Source organism: Vicia villosa, unplaced genomic scaffold (assembly GCF_029867415.1).
Source record: "Vicia villosa cultivar HV-30 ecotype Madison, WI unplaced genomic scaffold, Vvil1.0 ctg.000253F_1_1, whole genome shotgun sequence".
NCBI classification, from domain to species: Eukaryota; Viridiplantae; Streptophyta; class Magnoliopsida; order Fabales; family Fabaceae; genus Vicia; species Vicia villosa.
The window spans coordinates 159,887-174,752 of record NW_026705106.1 but is presented as its reverse complement, the minus strand read 5'-3'; the positions used below and the strand labels follow the sequence as shown (position 1 = coordinate 174,752).

Below are 14,866 nucleotides of genomic sequence, written 5' to 3'. Positions count from 1 at the left end.
TGATACAAGAGTTATCATAAAGAAAACTGCCTTACTATTGACACTCTAAACAAATATTTTCAGAAAAAAATTTGTATACATTCTTGAGGATTGATACAAGAATTATTACAAAATCTCCCTTACTATTGGCACTCCAAAAAAATTTCAAAAGCACACACACACAAATCAAACAAAGTGAGCTAAGCATTTAAGAGCTCATGGATAACCATGGATACAAAGGGTGCTAACACCTTCCCTTTGTATAACCTACCCCCCGAAATCAAAATCTATCAAGGTCTTTCCTATTCTTTTCAGCCTTTCCTTATTGGATAAAAGAAAAGTCAGTGGCGACTCTTGCTAACCGCAACATGTTTTACGAAAAACAAAACAAAAAGTCAGTTCTCCCACCGTATTATAGTTACATATAAAATATATGTATTGTTATCATCAAAACTAGAGATTATATGCATAATCAAATCTTGTTCTAACTATCCCCCCTTTTTTATGATGACAAAACCATGTATTTTGATGGAACAATTTTACAAGGTTATATCATAAAAAGTATCAGATTCAGATAGAAAAACTCTCCCTGAGATAAACAAGCTCCCCCTGAGTCTAAGACTTATAACAATTTTAGATATTAAGGGATATCAAAGCGTTGTTAACTTGTCAAAGCCTGATTTCAGCATAAAGTTTGCTTACCGAAGCTTGATGTATTAGATCCTTCTGAACAATAGAAGTTCTTTATCTGAGCTTGATCAATTCGATATCTTCAGCGTGTTCCAGAAACTCATTCTAAAATTCTTTTATATAATATATTAGAATGTCATGTAAGTAATGAGATTTAGAGAATTAGATATGTTTTTAAATTATCACTATTCACCCCCCCTTTTTATAATAAAAAAGATATAAGAAATTCAATTGATTTTAAATATTAGCCCGCTTTTCTAATACCAACAAGAGATGAATAACAAACAAGTTTGAAAAGAAAGAAACGTTCATTGATAATTGAGAAGAGTATAGACAAGACACAAAAAAGACAAAAGGAAAACATAAAGACTACAATCATCGAAATAACTTATGCTCCAAAGACTTCACATCTAACTTCTTCAAGAGCGTTTTCTGGTCCAACCAACTGAACGAAACTGGTTAGATCTATCCTACAGAAAATTTCAGACAGATTTCTTCTAAAAGGTATGAAGGACTTATGTCTACTTCTAGAGACAACAAAAGACTCCTTCAAGTAATTGAACATGGTTTGGGGCAAGTTGACCTTAACATTAGAGAGCATAAAGTAGATGAAGAGTTTGTCATCATGGAACAGAAGGTTCATACTTTATCCTCGAGGTCGAAAGTTGGTTCAAAGAAGGTGAAACCAAACTTTGGCAAAGGGAAGAAGCTTTGCTGGATTTATGGGCTCATATTTGGACGATGACACGTCGTGGATAGAGATGAGCTTCTCCATGAAAGTATACTTGTTACTAAATTAGTCCACAGTGATACCACCACTTCTGAAATAACCTATAGCTTTTAGTAATGGAGGTAGGAATGACGACAATAGGAAATCCAAAGACATTTGAATAGATTGATTGACCATGATCGCTCATAGAAACATACTTCCAAAAGGCTTTGACCAAAAGGTAGGAATGTTACTCTTGTATATTTGGAAATCTTCAAGTTAGCTTTTCATCTAGAGCATTTGAGTGCTGCAAAGTGATGATGATACATATTTTTCTTCAATAGTTGATTATGCAATAATTGATTGCCTTTTTTTTTACTAGGAGATGAAATTATCACCCAGAAACTGATAATTTTCAGAATTGCTTTTACGTTCAATTCTATCTTCGGCATAGTCTACATTACAGAAACCTAACAGCTTGTATTCTTGTGTTTTCTTATACATCAAGCCAAGGTTAGATATATCCTTCAGATACCTTAGGATTCTCTTAACAGTTGTTAAGTGAGTTTCCCTTAGATCTGATTGAAAACGAGCACATAGACATGCACTAAATAAAATATTTGGACGAGAAGCGGTCAGATAGAGGAGAGAGCTTATCATACCACGATAGAGCTTCTTACAAACCTTTGTACTTACCTTATATTTCTCCATAATGCATGTAGGATGCATAGGAGTCTTTGCTGGTTTAGTATCTGACATATCAAATATCTTTAGAAGTTATTTTGTATATTTGCTTTGATTAATATATGTAGCTTATGGATTTTAATTTATTTGTACTCCTAGAAAGTATGTTAACTTTTGCATCAAGCACATTTCAAACTCAATCTGCATCAGCTTAGAAAACTCTTGACACACAGAAAGATTAGCAGAACCAAAAATAATGTCATCTACATAAATTTGGCATATCATTAGATTGTTTATGAAGTTTTTATAGAAGATAATAGTATCCACCTTGGCTCTTGAGAAACCAATTTCTAAAAGAAAATCACTTAGTCTATCATACTAAGCTTGGGGAGCTTGTCCAGACCATACAACGATTTTTTAAATTTAAAAACATGTTGTGGAAACTTGGTACTTTGAAAATCTGGAGGCTTGTATACATATACTTCTTCAAAAATGAATCCATTCATAAATGTATCCATTTAGAAACGTGTTTTTGACATCCATTTGATATCCGATTATATGATTATTAACATCAAATGAAATTAGAAAGCGAATAGATTCTAACCCTACGGCCGACGCAAAGGCTTCATTGTAGTCACTTATTTCTTGTTGACTGCAACCTTGTGCAACCAGTCGTGCTTTATTTATGACGACTTCACCTTTCTCATTTATTTTGTTTATGATTTCCCACTTGGTTCCAATAACATGAGTTCCTTTGGACTTAGGTACCAGATCCCAAACATCATTTTTAGAGAACTGATTTAGCACTTCTTGCATTGCTATAATCCATTCGTTGTCATGAAATGCTTCTTCATAAGAAGTTAGTTCTATCAGAGATATCAATCTCAGAAGTATTTCCTCAGTTGGTTTAAAGGTGGATCTTGTTATGACAAGTTTAGCTTTATCTCCCAAAATCAAATCTTCAGTTATGATTTGTCTTTTCCTTTTCTGGACTGGTGGACGTTCAATTGATCCTGTTGTATCATCCTTTTTATTGGAATCTTTGTCGTCAGAATCTTTAGCCTTTTCTCCAGAACCTGCAAGTGTTATTTCTAGATTGGCAGAGTTCTCAAATAGCTTTTACTTTTTTGAGTCAAGCTTATCATCAAATCTAACATGAATTGACTCCTCCACAATATGTGTTTCTCTATTGTATACTATATATCCCTTAGAGTATTATGAGTATCCTAACATAATACACTTTTGTGCTTTAGAGTCAAACTTTTTAAGATTCACTTTAGTGTTCAGAATAAAACAGGTGCATCCAAAATGATGAAAATAAGAAATGATGGGTTTTCTTCCCTTACACAATTCATAAGGAGTATTTTCTAGATTAGGTCTTATGGAGATTCTATTCTGAATATAACATGTTGTATTCACAGCTTCTCCCTATAAGTGCTTAGCCACATTAGTTTCGTTGATCATGGTTCTAGCCATTTCTTGTAATGTTCTATTCTTCCTTTCTACAACTCCATTTTGTTGTGGAGTTCTACTACGGGAGAAACCATGGGATGGTTATTGTATCGTTGTACTATTTCTTGAAATGTCCTATTCTTCCCCACCATCATCACTTTTGAGCGTACATACATTTTCACCATACTGGGATGGGTACTGTATTGTTGTACTATTTTTTCTAGTGCAAGTTTCTTGATTTTATCTTCTAATGAAATACTTCTGATCTGAAGTAGTGATGAGTCCATAAGAGATCACGTTAGATGAGTGTTCCAAGAGTATCAGAGTCTTCAGAGTCAGAACCTTGTCTTCAAAGTTGGAAGCAAAAGCTTAACTGAGAAATAAAACTTGACTTCTCAACTAGAAGCAAACACTTACCTGAGCTGGAAATCTTGACTAATGAGCTAGAAGAAAAATCTTATCTATATGAGAAACACATGGAGATCCTTTTCTAGCGAACATTCAACATTCATCAGAACTATTGATATTTCTTTAGAAGCGGATGCAATAGTTCTTCTGAGACGTTCCAGTAATGACTCTAATGATCTTTCCAGAATCAAATAAAATATTATATATGCACACTTAAGACACTATTATAGTATAAAATTGTTACATATAAAATATATGTATTGTTGTCATCAAAACTAGAGATTATATGCATAATCAAATCTTGTTCTAACAAAAAAGAGAGAATTGTGATAATTGAGAAAATATTAGAAAAATGGTTAATGGGATCTAACTTGATTTTGCAAAAGAAATAAACTTTTTATAGGTTTTGTGGTTGATTTTGGATCATTGAATTATGATCCAAGTGAAGCTTTTATCAACAGTTGGAAATTAATCTAGGCCTTAGTTGCGGATCATTAATTCTAGCCCTTGGATTAATTGTTATGAACAGTTAGGATTTTGATTGAAAATGGAAGTTGGAATTTGTGTTAGTTTGGTAGTTATTATGTTATTTTAGTAGTTAGGGAAGTTAGGGTAATTAGGTAAATGGATGGGTTTGTGTAGAAATAGGTAGTTAAGGGTAGTTAGGGACCATTATGTTTGGTTTTTGCAAAAGTATCAAGTTGAGATGTAATGTAAATGGTCATTTGTGATTAGGACTTGAAACTTGATTTTTGCTTTGATTTTTACCCACTTCTATCTTGAATTTTTTGTGAATGAAACCATCATTTTAGGTGCTTTTGTGTGGTGTACACTTATGAATCATGAATTCTGATTTTAGTGTACATGAAATGGCTTGAATTGTGTTGAGAAACATGCTTGGAATTAAATAAATAGTGTCAAATTTTTCATGTACTGCAGAATTTTTCTCATGACTTTTAAATGATTTTAATCCATGATATTGATGATTAATTTGATGTATCTTCTTCCATGCAACAAAGTGATCATTGTGGTGGAAGAATGAGCTTGAGGGAACATCGGAAAGTAAAGATAAAGCCATAAAACTAAAGCTTCGTAGAAGATGAAATTGTTTGAACTTTGCACTTGTAACATAATCAAGAAATTATTGATTTTTCATGAAAAATGATGAATCTTTGATCAAATGCTTATAGGATAGGTCTAGGAAAATTCATGAGACAAAATCAAGTCAATGGTTAAAAGTTGACGAAAAGTCAACAGTTGAACAAAAAGTCAAATATTTGACCAAAAAGTCAACTTTACCAAATTGATGTATTTTTTTATTCTTTTTCCCTGTAATCCATCCTTTCAACGTATATCTCAAGTAATAAGCTTTGTACCATAAATTTCCATGAATGAATTAATGGAGTATTTTTTGAATTTCCAACTTTGACTCTTTTTCTTAAATTCAAGCAATCGAATCAAATAACAAACATTTCAACCCCTCTGACAACCATGAATCTAAAATAAAGAGATGGTCTGCATCACAAGTAATACGATAAATAAACTCGAATAATCACCGAATAATATCTGTCTCGAAAATCCACTTTAAACCGATCAAAACCAATATTATCTAACCTTTGACCTATTGATGAATTATGCGAAATGCGGTGAATGATATGTTAAATGCATGACCTAATTGAATGAATGATGCAAATGAATAAAAAAGTTATAACCCAGATAAATTTGAGTGATGGATAGGGGAAATTTTGGGGTATGACAACACCTAGTGAGCTCCATATCAAACTAGCTAAAAACAACAAAATTCATTTGATTACTTCAAATTAAACTAAGAAAATCAAAGTGAAATCAAGTATTAAGAGCTTAAATAATTCACATTTACTGAGTCATCAACAACTCATCCTTTATGATAACTTGTGAAGATACAACTTGACTTGAAGACAAGCAAGTATTTTAAGCGGTCAAAGATGCACAAGATAGTTTTTTCAAGCTCTTCCTCCTAATAAAGGCGAAGAGTTAGGGTTTTATGATAACCATTGATTTACTCCAATGATGAGACTCAACTTGAATATATCTCAAGCCTTATCTCTAAGAATACTCAAGCAAGTGCTTATATGATTAGTGTATTTGGCAAAGTCTTAAAGCTTCAAAGTGTTAAAGAGAGAAAGTATGAAAGCCGCCTGATCTATGTCTGAGTGATCAGTGTTTTGTAAAAACACTAGAGCATTTTCATAAAGTATTATTGTTAAATAACACATTCACAAAAACCTCTATTTCCCAATCTATTTGGAGCCTAACTAGATGAATTGGAAATTGTCAGAATAATTAAGACACGTATTTTGAATTGTCCAATTGATTAGAGTATATTCTCAATCGATTGGATAAGAGAAAACTTGGTCTATAGTCGATTGTGACAGTGTTTTAATGAAGAGTAACAGATCTCTATCAAATATTTTCAAAATAGCCATTTATAATTGATTATTTAGGTCATCTAATCAATTGGAATAAGGACCCATTCGATTGGACCAATGAAGAAGCCCATGAATTGTTTATTTTTTTATCCCACCTTTGGCCTATAAATAGAGACATCTCCCTTCACTTTTTTACATCCATAATCGTGATTTATCTCACTCTCCTCACTCTGTCTCTCTCTCTCTCTCAAAATACTTTTTCTACTTTCTCTAACATTAATTTGTCATAGCGCCTTGAGAAAGTCCTTGTGTTTAAGTGAGGAAACTTGTTCTGGAAGGGTAAATTTGTAAATTCACCAAAAGCTCTTTTCTCATGAGTGAATATTTCTTTCTTATGAAGTTTTTGTTTGGTTTTGAAGCTAAACCTGTTAAAAGCATTATTTGGGGGGTTTATTGTTAAGTTGCTGCTTGGCTCGTGACCTGAGCCAATTAAGGAAAAACTCTCTTTTTGGATTTTTGAAGATAACCACTGTAAAATATTCTCTTTAGCTCTTGAGCTCAGCCCGGTGTGAAAGCTCTACTTGGTTCAAGATCAGCTTAGTATAAAATCTCAATTTAGTCTGTGGTCAGCCCGTGTAAAGCCCCGATTCGATTCAGAGGATAGCTGATTCAAAACTCTGCATTGGTTTGAGATAAGTCTGTATAAAATCTTGATTTACCTTGGGATCTAACTGCTCAAAGCTCTGTTCCTGTTTAGAAGGAAGACTAGTTGCTTATGTCTATTATTCGCTGTTTGGTTGGAAGTTAACATGAAACTTCGTTTATCCTTGTATAAGGGGGTTCGTGAGCTTAACCTACTAAAAGATCATAAGTGTTATTGGATACTCTCAAGATCAATTCTTGGAAAAAGGATTATGTCACTTCTTTTAGACCGAACCTCTATAAATTCGGGTGTCATCTCTTTTCCTTTATCTATTTACTTTCCGCATGATTTCTTTACTTTTTTTCTGCTGTGATATTCAAACGTTTTTAAACTTGAAAATTGAAAACAATTTTGTTTTCAACTATCTTTTTTTCAAATCCCCACGATTCATACTGCTTCTTGTGTGTGGAGTCATGTGATCGACATTAAGCAATATCTTGAGGTTAACAAATTATATAGAAACATAATATTCCATGGAATATTATGGAGTAATTTGTTGGAATTAAACCCAAAACGTTGAGTAATTCTTTATCGCTACACAATGACAATGAAAAAAACAAGAAAATTTGGGAAGAAAGGTAGAATTGGGTTATAAAAATAAGATGAGGAAGAATAATACTTTCGGTAGAGTTTCTCTCTACCCACAAATTATGGAAAATCTTATTCACTTTGCAACCGTAAAATTTTGTGAATGTAAGTACATTATAAAAATAGGGGTTACTCCCTCTATTTATAGTTTTAAGTTGCTTTCTCCCTAAGCCAAATCTCAAAACTACAAAAGTTCAATTTACATAATTATGCTAACACTACAAAATTAGGCCTAAGTCAAAATACCTGTTACGGCAGCTCCTTCGACATTTTGACACACACTAGATTAGACTATTTCGACACAACCTTCCTTATGTCGAAGCAGGAATTACAATCTCAATATAATTTAATCTGTAACCAATCCCAAGAAGAATAAGATTTGGTTGATGGTCATACCTCCTTTAATATCTCCTTTAATATATGTTTATTCTGTAATCAATATCTTAGCATTATACGTCGATAACTCTTCAAAATAACTTGAAATTTTTTTCCCACTAATTTGTTGTTGATTTCATGCAACTACTCCCTCCGTTTTTTATTATAAGTCGTTTTGGAAAAAGAAATTGTATTTAAATATAAGTCGTTTTACAATTCCAATGAATAATTAGTACTATTTTTCCTATTATATCCTTAAATATTTATTATTCTCTCTCCTTTTAATTATATAAATTTATTTTCCACATGTAATTAATGAAGGATAATTTTGTAAAAACCTTCATAATTTCTTATTTTCATACAACAATTATTATTTTTCTTAATCTGTGTGAAAAGTCTAAAACGACTTATAATAAAAAACGGAGATAGTACTATCTTATAATTGTTAAGTCTTCTCTGAAATAACTAAATTTGTCGTAGGTATTTTTACTCAATAAACCTGTGACATCTAATAATAGTTTTCTTGCATTTCAAGATTAATGAAGCCATGACCAAACAAAAGTAACCTTGATGTTTTTATTTCCAATTTCACATGATTATTAATGCATAAAACACAATCAAACAATGTCCATCTCAGACTTACACATAAAAACACTTATTAAACAATAAAACAACAACAAAAAAAATTAACATAAGATAAACCTTTCTTCAAGGCCTTACTGGCTAGGTAGAAAAACCTTTCTTCAAGTTTTGAATGGTGGGAACATCAGTCTTAAAAGCCAAAGCCAAGACATTATCACTAATAGAGGTATTAAACAACGTATTAGGAAGTGAAATAGTGCCAGCATTAGCACTACCAAAGGCTGATATAGCAAGAGCAGGAGCCTTATCATCAGCATTAAGTTGAAAATGAACAAGACCCTTTGGAAACACAAACAAATCCCCGGTCGAAAGAGTTTGCGTGAAGAGTTTATTAGTTGTATCGACGAATCCAACTTGAAGTGAGCCTTGAACAAGAAAGAGTAGTTCAGCTGAACGAGGGTGGATGTGTGGTGGATTGATGCTTTTAGGGTGGAATTGAAGAGAAGCATAGGACACACTTTGTCCATTCAATGATGGAAATTCTGTCATGGTTGCTTTTAGTACTTTGAAAGGTGGTGGGCTTGGGTTTTGTGGTCCAACGAGGACGCGGAAGCCCGTGTAGGTGAAGAAGTTTGCGTCGATTGGGCCGGTTATTGGGCTTATGAAGTCGGTTAGTATGTCCGGGTCGCCGGCCCTTGTTATGGTCACAAGGGTAAATGTGTAAATGATGAGTGAAAGAACAACTTTTAAGGTGGAGGGAGACATGTTTTTATTTTGTTGAATTATAATGTTGAAAAAGTTTAAGGATGTGGTTGGATTTGAGGAATGTTATGTGTGTGTATTTATAGGAATGTTGTGTGAAGGGAAAATGGAGTTTTGCAGGCCTTTAGGATCGACGAGAACACCAATGGACTTTTACAAGAAAATGTTGCATGAGTTTGCAGCTGTTTAATTGTGGCATTTAACAATGAAATTACACCAATGGAAATTAGCCATGGGAAAATATTTTGTTTTTTAGTTATTGGCTTTATTAATAATTATAGAAATAATGCTTTATTTTATACTAGTATATGTTTTGTTATCAAGGATTGTAATACAGGTTTCAATCAAAAAAAGATAGTCATTTGGGACCTTACGCCCAAAGTGAGAAAGGAATTTATATTATGTTCCAAATATTACTGGGTGATCATGGATATATTAGGTGTCATCATTCAATTTTTTATATACACAAAATTCATTATGTAGACAAAAATTAACATGACTTATCAGTATCACCAAATTATTTCCAACCAGCATATTCTATGTGGGTTTTAGTTTTCGATGTTCATAATTTTGACTGTTAGCCAAAATGATAAAGACGAATTTGCTGATTTTGGCTATCTATGTCCTGAAATTTGCATGTTAGCTGAAATTATATGAAGGATGTGTTTTGTAAACGTCTTGTCTTATCTAGCTGGGTCAAACAACTTGCACCAACTTGCTTGATTAGTTTATAGGAAAAAAAATAAGCAATTTTGACAATTGAACAATTGTAAGCAAGATTAAGAGCTCTAATAAGTGAAAATATCGATTAGTATTTTAGTTAAATAAAAATTTAACATACAATTTCTTGAAAAAGATGTATAAAGGCGTAAATTACATAATAATAGTTATAATACTAATAACTACAGCTACAACAATGGCTGCAACCAAATAATAATACAACAAATGGCTGATATACCATACTTCAGTAACAACCAAATTTGGATTCAGTATACTGCACAAGTGTTCAACTAACATCCATTTATGAAAACCAAGAAAAAATGAGAAGAAAATTTTCCATATACAGTTACAATTTCAAAAAATATAGAAATCTCAGCTAAAAATAAATAAGTAATATTTTTCTGTGATTTGAATTACACTTTTGGTCACTTGAGGCAAGGAATGGAAATAATGGCTTCTATGCCATAAACTGGTAGCCACATGTAATTTTTAAGGAGCTCTATCGAAAGGAGCTGTATCATTATAACAAACATCCCATACAGATTCCATATAATCCTTGGCAGTTGAACCAGAGCAATACGGATTTGAAGACAACGATGTCAAAACTCTTCTTTTGATGCATTTCTTCAAAGTAAATTAAATTAAATCAATATTGAACTAGTTAGTCTAACCTTTGTAATATTTAAAACAGTGTAGGACAATGATGAAATAATTGCTCGCAGTGAAACAATGAAATCTGGAAACAATTGCTCGCGATGAAACAATGATTTTTTTGGTGAAGACATCAAAATAATATATTGTTAAAAACAAAGTTAAAGACATCAAAATAATACAATGTTGGGATTCAATTTTAACAAACTGTGTGTATGCCATATGATTTTTTGCATCCAAGAAAATACAATGAAAAGGACGAATTCACTCGGTTCATCAATTTTTCATTTTACCCACCATAAGTTTGTCATCAATCATCATCCAGCACAACCTATTGTTGAATGGAAAAACTGAGGCAAACAAGACTCGTGTAGAAACGAAGCAGAATGCGAAGCGGTCGCCTGATATGTTTAAAACGGGATTTAATCACAACCGTTAACTTTTATTGAAGAGTCATTATATTATTCTCTCATCTCTCACTATAAGACACTACTCTCACTTTATATGGCCTCCTATATAAAAATAAATATGAGAATCATTTATAAAAGATCTAATTTTCCTTTCTAATAATCTAAGATGATTTTTTAGCCATAACAGGGCTTGAGCAATGGATATGAATCCAGATTCTGCAGAAGATCTTGCCACCACTTTTTTTTGCCAAGTAACCAAAATAGTTCCTAGAAAGATGCAATATCTAGAAGTTAATCATTTGTCTATTAAGACTTTGTTTGAGAGTTAAAAGGATTTTGTTTGAGAGTTAAAAGGCAAAGGGAGGTAAGGGCATTGTAGATAGGGGAGGGAAAGGAAAGGGACTTTTTGTTTGGGAGAAATATTTTCTATCATCCCTTCCACTTCCATTTTCTACGTACTTTTTCCCCCATAACCCTTTCTTCTTTTCCTTCATAACTTCCAAATAAAACCTAAAGAATTCTCACAGTCTGCATCAGTTTAAGCTTCTACGCTCAATTTACCATTCTTAAATAGTGTTTCAATTCACACACTAGAAGTGCAGCATTTTGTATGCAGTCCAAAGATGAAGTTCTCTAGTATCATGAATAAGTTGCTAATTACAAGTACAGAGGATGGGATATTTGGTCTAGTGTGGGCAAGAAAAAAGAGCCGTCCAATCAGTCCTTGGCGCATCCTATGCCTACTCCGGATTCTACTTTTGCTTCTCCCAAATTTATGATTGGAGGGTGGTTTGCAAGGTCCTAATTTGTTGTTGTATATTGCTCTGCTGCTGTTTTGATTTGCAATTCATTATTTGGCACCCCCTCCGTCGCATCGAAAGTACTGCTCCACCGCAGCGAGATATAACTTCGCCACCTCATCTTTCACTTCTAGTTCCAAACCAAACAGTTTCATTGTAGCCTTGTTTCACTGACGTTTTTCTTCGTTATCTGTTCTGTGTATTCTCTTTCATATTAAGGGGAACTCTTATTCCTCTAATCCTATAAGTTCTACTTTCATTTCCGTCAATTTCTATGGTTATCAATGACAAAGGAGAAAAAAAGTTGCCTAGTGCTTCATGTTCAAATTCTGATAGCATATCTCAAATAAAATACTTAGAAACATTCAATAAGTTACTCAAATGACAAATCTAGTAATTTCTCTAAAGCTGTTGCATATTATATCCAAAAATGTTCAACAAAAATAAATGTTTAGAATAAATGAAAGGAAGAAAGAAATGGCATACTTGTTCATGCCCTCGTATATTCATAAATCCTCGTAGAAGTTCCCGTTTGAAATGACAATCACCACTTAGATGACCAGCCCTTATCTGTTTCACATATTCATCAAGAAAAATTCATCAAATGAAACTAATACATCAAACTATTTCAAAGTTAATATAAATAAAAGAGGCGCTGTTAAAAAGGAACCTCACTACAAGCATGATGAGCACATTCAGTCCAATCCAAGTTTGCTGCTCGACAGTCATCAAATGCATGAATTAGCTCGTGAGTTATAGCCTGGTTAACATTGTCTTGCACTTCCATTCGATTTGCACATACAACAATCTGTTTCCAAACAATGTAGAAAAATAACCTTAATAGTATAATCATAGGAAGCATTGGATACAACATTATTCAACCACTAAATGGGAAAACAACAGCAACCGACATTATTTCCTTCACAAGTGTGAGTGAAATCAGCTATTTATGCCAACAACACTTGCTTCATCTCAACTCAAATTTGTCAATGGTAATAAGTACTGTCATAAGGAACGGCGCGCCCTCCTTTCTAAGGTGTGATTGTCTATTTTTCAATTGTCTAACTTTAGAGACTTTCTATTTATTTCTCTCTTACCACTATCACTCATCCAAACAATCTTAATTTAATCACTATTCTCTCTCATAAATAGACTAAACTAAAGTCACAAAATCATGGCGTTAGACAATCAATTTTCTTCCTCTTTTATCACAAAAATCATGTTTAGATAAATAACTTAATCTAACACTCATAACATACGCACTTATCATAATAGTGCTTATGTATCAGTTATTCTAATAACAAAAGACTAGACAAAGTCAAATTGATTCCGTGTATGTTTGATTTTACATTTGAAACACTCAGAATCGATTCTGAATGTGTGTTATTGATTTTGACATATGCTTTCTAGAATTGATTCTACTTGAAGTTAAAATTTGTAGCTTTTGAGTTTAAATTTGATTTTTGCACTTATCTAAACATAAAGTACTTTATCTTCAACTCAATTTTAGCTATAATCAATTTTACAAAATCAATTCATTTAAAAATCAATTCTTTTCACCACAGAACCAAACACACGCTATAGTTTTTGAATCTAAATTTGATTTTTAGACTGAATTTATCCAAACATAAATCACCTTATTTTCAACTCACTTTTAATCAGAACCAACTTTACAGAAGCAATTCACTCAAAATTAACACAGTTCATATAAACTATTTAAGTAAGCTATAGCAAACAATATCGAAAAAAATATTGAAAACCGTCTATGAACATTTCATAAATTCTCTCAAACAGATTCACAGCTGTTTAAGCCAATCGCTAAGATTATTAAATAAGTCAATCCAAATAAGCTCATACAAATTTGTGCAATCAATTGTATAGTTGCAGCATATAATTATCAACATATAGGAATTATTTGTGCATAAAGAGATGAAAAAAAGTGTGTACCGACCCCTTCACCGGAAATGTAACCGCCAGCATAACGCTTATCACAGTTAATAGCTTTGAAGAAATTGTCTTGAACAGGACAACCAGCTTTCTCCAAGTGTTCTCTCAAGAATTTCACCATTGGAGCTGATAATAACAAGATGAATAAGCTATTAGAATTAGCGAGAAAACAAAAACCTAAAACCGGAGGATGTAATAGAGAGGGGGAAGAATTGAAATACATTTGAGACTCGTCTGAATCATGCGTTCGCAATCCTTTAGAGTTTTGCCGGCTTCGGCGGAGGAGAATGCGTCAATCTCTTCCATCCGGCGCCGGAACGTGGTTCAGGGTTCCGGTTGAGAAATTGAGTTGAGCAGCAAAAGAGTTTGAATTTAAGTTTTCTTTTATGAACTAAACTAGTAAAAAACCCGTGCATACGCACCGGTTCCGTTCGGTTACGCGAATTTGGATACATTATTTATTTTAAATAAAAAATTAAAAAAAATTTAGATAAATAATTAATTATTTCAAATATAAAAATATTTATATCAATAATAAATTTTTTCCGTATACCATTTTTGGATTAAAAATATTTAATCATAAATATCATTTCTCGTATATAAAAATATTTAAATCAATAATAGATTTGTTTCCTGTATACCGATTTCATTTTTATTTAGGTATCATTTACAAAAATATTTGGATCAATAGTAAATTTCGTATATAAAAATATTTAGATCAATAATAAATTTTTTCCCGTATATCATTTTTAAATAAAAAATATTTGGGTCATAAATATCATTTTTCGTAAATAATAGATTTTTTTCCATATACAAATATTATTTTTGTTTAGGTATCATTTACAAAAATATTTGGATCAATATTAAATTTTCGTATATTAAAATATTTAGATCAATAATATATTTTTCCCGTATACCATTTTTTGATAAAAAATATTTGATCATAAATATAATTTCTCGTATATAAAAATATTTAGATCAATAACAGATTTTTTCCC

General features: G+C 32.2%; 2 protein-coding genes across 4 annotated transcripts; both read right to left on the bottom strand.

Moving 5' to 3' along the window:
* Positions 1-8,719: 8,719 nt before the first annotated feature.
* On the bottom strand, positions 8,720-10,286 carry LOC131625987 (putative germin-like protein 9-2). The gene has a single exon (XM_058896813.1). It carries the CDS (start codon positions 9,341-9,343, stop codon positions 8,720-8,722), a length of 624 nt encoding a protein of 207 aa, XP_058752796.1. The 5' UTR covers positions 9,344-10,286.
* A 136-nt stretch (positions 10,287-10,422) lies between these two features.
* On the bottom strand, positions 10,423-14,248 carry LOC131625988 (mitochondrial inner membrane protease ATP23-like). 3 transcript variants are annotated; one of them, XM_058896814.1, is made up of 5 exons: positions 14,090-14,248; positions 13,873-13,994; positions 12,592-12,729; positions 12,408-12,491; positions 10,423-10,684 (listed from the first exon to the last, which is right to left on the bottom strand). In XM_058896814.1, exons 1-5 carry the CDS (start codon positions 14,172-14,174, stop codon positions 10,550-10,552), a joined length of 564 nt encoding a protein of 187 aa, XP_058752797.1. In that variant the 5' UTR covers positions 14,175-14,248; the 3' UTR covers positions 10,423-10,549. The 3 variants fall into 3 exon arrangements, with proteins under 3 accessions (XP_058752797.1, XP_058752800.1, XP_058752798.1); XM_058896817.1 differs by lacking the exon at positions 10,423-10,684 and adding an exon at positions 10,752-11,112; XM_058896815.1 differs by lacking the exon at positions 10,423-10,684 and adding an exon at positions 11,167-11,388.
* Positions 14,249-14,866: the final 618 nt, after the last annotated feature.

Excerpts from the sequence above, each read along its gene's own strand:
- LOC131625987 (XM_058896813.1), bottom strand. The coding sequence starts at position 9,343 with ATGTCTCCCTCCACCTTAAAAGTTGTTCTTTCACTCATCATTTACACA.
- LOC131625988 (XM_058896814.1), bottom strand. The coding sequence starts at position 14,174 with ATGGAAGAGATTGACGCATTCTCCTCCGCCGAAGCCGGCAAAACTCTA. Across the intron at positions 13,995-14,089 it reads GATTCAGACGAGTCTCAAAT|CTCCAATGGTGAAATTCTTG; the intron begins GTATTTCAATTC and ends TGTTATTATCAG. Across the intron at positions 10,685-12,407 it reads ATATACGAGGGCATGAACAA|AAATGCATCAAAAGAAGAGT; the intron begins GTATGCCATTTC and ends TTTACTTTGAAG.